The 6,558-nt window shown below is 51.9% G+C and overlaps 1 protein-coding gene across 3 annotated transcripts in view; it reads right to left on the bottom strand.

Annotated features, from left to right (window-relative positions):
- Window positions 1-1,134: 1,134 nt before the first annotated feature.
- Window positions 1,135-6,558, bottom strand: part of Wbp1l (WW domain binding protein 1 like) — a 64,108-nt gene continuing 58,684 nt past the window's right edge. For all 3 annotated transcript variants that reach the window (XM_026781307.1, XM_005352415.2, XM_026781308.1), the window contains one exon: window positions 1,135-4,389. In XM_026781307.1, the coding sequence (XP_026637108.1) occupies window positions 3,653-4,389 (737 nt within the window). In that variant the 3' untranslated portion in view covers window positions 1,135-3,652. The remainder of the gene's footprint in view (window positions 4,390-6,558) is intronic.

Below are 6,558 nucleotides of genomic sequence, written 5' to 3'. Positions count from 1 at the left end.
CCCAGCAACCACATGGTGGCTTACAACCATCTGTAATGAGATCTGGCGCCCTCCTCTGGCGTGTGGGCATACATGGAGGCAGAATGTTGTATACATAATTAAAAAAAAAGAGAGAAATCGTGTTGGGTGAAGGTATCCTTCCCCAGCAGAGGCAGCAACTAGTCTTGGTCTAGGGACTAATGCCTGACTCTGGGCTCTAAAGGATGTGTTACAACAGAGGGTGAGATGAACAAAGGAACCACTGGCCTATACAGTGGCAGATCCACACCTACAAATGCACTGAGAACCTCCAGCTCAGCATTTAGGGCCTCAGGAGACCGCCCACGAGTCCAGGAGCCTCTGAACCAATACCTAATACCTCACTTGCATGCCAACTGTTCTACGCAGGTGTATTTTGCCACCTTAACCTCTAAGCACTGGAGAACGGGGTGCGTGGCTCTTGCTTCTGTCACATTTCCTGAGATTCCATCCAGCACTTGCTGGGCACAAAACAGGCAACTCAGCACATGTATCATATTCTAAGGCCGGGTGCAGTGGCTCATGTCTGTAATTCCAGCCCTAGGAGGCTGAAACGGGGAGGAGCCAAGGCTGTGTATGAAGTTCCTGGAAAATCTGGGCTAGAGTGAGATCCTATCCCAAACAAAAACAAAACCTAAAGTCAGAGCTGGAGAGACGGCTCAGTGGTTTAGAGGACCTAGGTTTGATTCCCAGTACCCTAACCCTAACCATCTGTAACTCTAGTTCCAGAGGATGGTGCCCTCTTGTGGCCTGCATAAATCCTGCACGCATCTGGTACAGTCATACATAGCAAAACACCCACATGCATAAAATAATATAAAAAAACAAAAAGCTCCAAACCAATCCAGCTTTGGGGAGTCGGCCAACGCTTGTCTCTGCCTTTGGGGTTGGATGTTAATATATTTATGGAATGTCACAGAGTATTTCTGATATTAGCAACAGAAATTCCTCAGGACAAGAATGGACTCAGCAGCAACCCCTGCCTACTGCTGGCCCAGGACCCTGCCCTTGACTGCTATGGTTGGTCTTGGTATAGAGCAGGCAAAAGGCAGGAGAGTGATCTGGAGTCTGAGGAGGAAGAGACAGAAATGAAGTGTGGCAAGGAAAACAGTGGCAGGACGTTTAGGACTGATTTTATTAGGGCTTCTCACAGTGGTTAGAGCCACTCTGTCTTCAGAACGATCACAGCACAGGATATGTCACCCAGACTGCCCAGGGACCCAGAGCAGCGGACTCTTATTGCTTAAGATACACATATTCACAATAACTGACGGACGCCGATGTGCCTCGCACGGGAATGTGTTAGCGGCTGCAAAGCTGACTGTAGCACCAAGCCCTCTGCCTACCCTCTCCTCCCACTGACCTGGAAACCCAACTCAGCCAAATCTCCCTGGCCCCTAACTCCTATTTCCTGTGCTCGCTCTGAGCGCCAGTGCGGCCTAAGGCAGCAGGGGCCCAGACTGTGGTGCTGCCATCTTGGTGGGCGCTGCAGTGAAGCCAGTCCGAACTCGGGTCAGCTCCCCATCCTGCCAGGGAAAAGAAACTGGAGAGGGCTCCACCTCATCGCTAGTTAACTGAAGAAGGATTCATTTTGGGAAGAGTAAGTTCTGAGTTGTCTGGGACGTTAACAAGGTGTGTGAGGGCTGCAGCTCGGGGCCCTGTGGCCACACACCAACCCCTCGAGACCTCGGCAGAGGAGGTGCAAGCTTGTGGCATCGAGGTGTCTGCCAGGGACTCCTGGTGATCCTGGGCAGGCCGATGTCTGAGCCACAACCGGTCCAAGCTTGTCACTCAAGACTCAATCAAGCTGTCTGACCGCAGCGGAGGGAGGGAGACCCGTTCAGAATACATTTCCACACACAGGGAACAGAATGTAGGCCTCTGAGTGTCCGTGGAGCACTGTGCCAATCGCAGTGGTGAGCTGAGGAAGAAGCCTCGCCCTGGAGGGCAGTGTCGCTGGCAATCAGAGGCGCTGCCGGCGACACCGGAGTACAGTCAGACGTTTGTTCGGTAAACAGTAAACACGTAAAATAAATTACCTTGAGAGGGCCAGATGAGCTCCAGACATGTGGCTAACGTGAGCAGAATGGTCATTCAAAGTATCTTCACAGGAACACAGGGCTCGGGGCCACATACAACTCGCACACTCACACACATACACACACGCACACACACACGCCATCCAACATCACTGTGTAGACTTCACTTTTGTTCGACAAGGATTTTGGTTTGTGGCATCCAAATGCGGACACACATCACCTCACAGCCTCGGACCTGTGTGTGTGTGTTTACACGTGGACCTTTCTCCTCTCATCACTAAGGACGGTGTGGAGTCTACATATCATCGTTCAAGAGCGGGAAAGGAACCACCCTCCTTGCGTGGACAGGGCTGGGCGGGGAATGTTCGTTTCAGCTGCTTCTAGGCTCCTTTTTCCTACCAAAGCCAGGTGACGGCAGCCAGGCCCCGAGGTCCTGCTGGAGGTGACTGTCACCCCCTGCCTGAGAGACTCTTTACACAGGCTGTGCAGGTAAGGCACCCCTCTCCAGTAGGTTCGGGGCTGGGGCAGCCATAAGAAGCACAGATAACAACAGTGTTCCTTCTAAGTGGTCAGTTTAAAACAAACAAAACACAAACAACAGACTTGGAGAACTCAAGAGAAAATACCCAGGACACACAATCTCCTCAGTCCATCTGCTTACAGAGGACAGGGAGAGACTGCAGATTGCATTCAGGATGGACGGGGACCACGGGGCACCTTTGGGCATGGACAATAGGCGGAAGTGGAGGATGCCATCTCTACCAGGCGTCAGACTTAGATCTCCACTCACAAAAGGGTCAGGACTACCGCATCTCTCCTGCTGGCCCAACATTATAGCTAGACTCTTGGAAACTCAACCTGGAGAAAGCTGCAGAATTCCCTCGTACAGAAGAGGATTCTTGCCTGTCCGCCCATGCGGTTGTTTCCAGCTAGCCTTGGTTATTTGTTTTAAAGGAAAACACAGAGAACACAGGATAAGCGTCTATACCTGAACCAGGCTGAAGCCAACCGAAGCCTGCTGGGAAGGGCCCCCCTACAATGCAGGGGTGCACTCTCTACCTGGGGCTTGCTAGATAGAAGCTCCCCACCAACCCGCCCACCGGCTCTCACCCTCCCACAGGGTTAGACCAATGCCAGCTCTGCAGACACTGGCAGCCACAGGTGACAGCCACAGGCCCAAGTTTCCTTCACTCGGGGCCAAAATAAACTGTCTCTCCCAGACTGAGACACAGGGAAGGTCTCTTCCAAACCTCTGTCACCGAGAACCATCTTGGAGCCCAGCCCCAGTCCTGGGGGGCTTTCCGGACACACGTTTCTCAGCCGAGCAGGTGAGATACAGCTCTGAAAAGGGGGGTGCGGAATGAGTCCCAGAACCGGGTTCTCAGTCTTCTACAACACTGTGCTTCTGTGGGGGGAGAGGAGGCATCCACACCCCAAACTTGTACCTGGAGACGTGGGAAAAGTGGGACGGGAGGGGAGAAAAAAATGAAAGGACAAAGTGGCCGTACCACTTCTCAGAGTCACTTAATGCTTCTCTTGTGGGTGTCCCCTGCCCTGGTTGTCTGTCAAGCTCTCCGGTGCAGGCAGGGCCTGCTCTAGCTGGGGGAGCCGCCACGCTGCGAGTTTGGCGAGTCCTGCTCATTGATGGTGTTGAGCAGTAGGCATGCCGGCGGCCGTGGCAGGTGGGGGTGCCCAGGCTCTCGAGCCGGCTCCTCAGAGGCCAGGCAGAGCCCTTCCTCTTCGTCAACGGGAGGTCGTACGTGACAACTGTCACAGAAGTCCAGGGGCCCATCCAGGCCATCGTCGATGAGAGTATTGAACTCTTTGAGACCATCGTCATGGTGGCCCCGGTTGCACACACACACCTCAATGCCTGAGTCACCCGTGAAGCGGCGATGTCGGCCAGGGGTCTTGTCTTTGTTGTCGGGGGGTACACTACTATGCTCCAAACTTGAATCTTTCAGTAGCTCCTCCTTACACTCCGAATCCCTGTCCAGGAAGGCCCCTGGGTCCAGCTCCCCGTGGCCGGCCAATGAACCACTGGACTCCATTCCAGGGTCTTTGGTGGCTTCCCGGTCAGCGGGCACTTCAGAGGGCTGAGGGTCAGCGACACTCGGGGGTCTTGTGCTGCTTCTACTGGGTCCAGACAGAGGACTGCTCTGTGCCCCCTGGGAGCCCTGGGGTGGGTCAGCGCCTGGGGGGCTGCCGCCTGCAGGGCCACCCTGAGGGGGCAGCAGCTGCTGCTGCTGGAAGGCACTGTATGGTGGGGGAGGAGTCGGAGGTCTGTTCACCACTTCCTCATAAGGAGGTAGTAAATAGTTTGGCAAAAACCCTAGAACAAGGAGGTACAGAGGAGAGATTAGCAGTGGCCAGCATCCTAACAAAGCGCACACTGAACCTGCTATTGTCCCTTCCCACCTCGGAAGCAGAGCCATCAGTGGCGGCCATGGGTAAGGGGAGGGGACTAGCAACTGCCTACAACAGTGCTTCTCGACCTTTCCAATGCTGCGACCCTTTAGCGGGTCCTCGCGTTGTGGGGACCCAACCACAAATTCTATTTGCTGCTATTTCACAACTGTAAACTTGCTACCATTATAAATCGTAATGTGAATATCTGATACACAGGCTATCTGATGTGATCCCTGTGAAAGGGGTTGCAACCCACAGGGTGAGGACCACCGGCCTACAGGAAGAACAGTGTGGGGGCTGGAGAAATGGCTCAGTGGTTAAGAGCAGTGTCTGCTCTTCCAGAGGTCCTGAGTTCAATTCCCGGCAACCACATGGTGGCTCACAACCATCTGAGGTCTGGTGCCCTCTTCTGGCCTGCAGACGTACACACAGACAGAATACTGTATGCATAATAAATAAAAAAATATTAAAAAAAAAAAAAAAAGAACAGTGTGGGTGTGACCCGATGGTCCTTCTCATCTGAGAACCCCTGATGCTGCTACCCGAGCAAGGACCTCCTGCCTTCCTGGGGTTAAGGGACAAGGGGAGGCAGGTGTGGTGAACTGGCTTCTTCCTAGAACGAACCTGTTTCCCAGGACACACAAGCCCCACACTTCCTTTGAGAAAGCTTCCATTGGGCTGGAAAGATGGCTCAGTGGTTAAGAGCACTGTCTGCTCTTCCAGAGGTCCTGAGTTCAATTCCCAGCAACCACATGGTGGCTCCAAACCATCTGTAAAGAGATCTGGCGCCCTCCTCTGGCATGTGGAGGCAGAAAGTTGTATACATAATAAATAAATCTTTTTTTAAAAAAAGAAAAAGCTTCCATTTTTTGTTTTGTGTTGGGGAAGGGGAATAACGGGCAAGAGAAAAGAAGGAGAGCATTGAGTCTATACACTTAGGTGCAGTACCTAGAGCTGCCAGAAGAGGGCGCTTGTTGGCCTGATCCCGAGTTACTCTGATCTATGGTGGGGAGAACTGAACTTGGGTCATAGGCAGGCTCTGTACACGCTCTCTCCAGTGCTGGCCCCACATTTCTTGCTCAGACTGTGTCCTCCACCTGTCCTTAGGCCTCAGACAAGAGCCCTAACGTAAGCATTATGGACCATACGCTCTTTTTCTCCTCCCCCCACAGATATCTCATGTGCGGGGCTTTTTCCTGAAGGTCAGAAATTCAGACTGCCTCTGTCACTACAGGGCAGTTGAAGATGCTCTGGAAGGACAGACAGGCAGCACCTTGACTCGGCTCGGGAGCGGTGGGTGAGTGAGGGGTCCCTGTCACCAAGGCACATCACATACATACCAGGTGAGTTCCTCCTGAACACGCTGAATGCCATGAGGCTCTGACCATCTATCTCAAAACTGCAACGGCAGCTGCTAGCATCTTCTAAGCACTTACTGTACACACCCAAGGCGCCAGGCTAAGCAGCTACCCCTCCAGCTATGAAGCCCGAACATTTACAACACTATTATTCTGTATAATGTGCCCGATGGCTTTAGACAAGATGCCTGGTTGGGGCCCCCGTGGATCACATGAGAGCATGGTATGGGGAATTCCAGAATCAGGATTTCAGTTATGTCACCAAGTTTCTGTCTGTCTCTTCCATTGAGACTCTATAAGGAACCCACAGGGCAGCAAGTCAAACAGGAGGGTTCAGGCGGATGAGTGCCAAATCTCAAGCCACTAAAATTATACAGACTTCCATTGACTATGTGCCTTTAAAAAAATCCAGAGGGTTGGAGAGATGGCTCAGATGTTAAGAGCACTACCTGCTCTTCTAGAGGTTCTGAGTTCAATTCCCAGCTCCCACATGGTGGCTTACAACCATCTATAATGAGATCTGGTGCCCTACATGCCAGAACCCTGCATACATAATAATTTTTTTTTTTTTTTTTTTTTTTTTTTTTTTTTTTTTGATTTTCGAGACAGGGTTTCTCTGTAGCTTTTTTGGTTTCTGTCCTGAAGAGGCTAACACAGAAGTAGAATGATTAATTCATAAAGACACTGGATATGTTATCTAGAAGAGACCCTAAATAATTTTTTTTTTTTTTTTT

The sequence above is a fragment of the Microtus ochrogaster genome, chromosome 8, assembly GCF_000317375.1.
Source record: "Microtus ochrogaster isolate Prairie Vole_2 chromosome 8, MicOch1.0, whole genome shotgun sequence".
NCBI classification, from domain to species: Eukaryota; Metazoa; Chordata; class Mammalia; order Rodentia; family Cricetidae; genus Microtus; species Microtus ochrogaster.
Note: the sequence above shows the minus strand (reverse complement) of the source record. Positions and strands in the feature narration are given on the sequence as shown.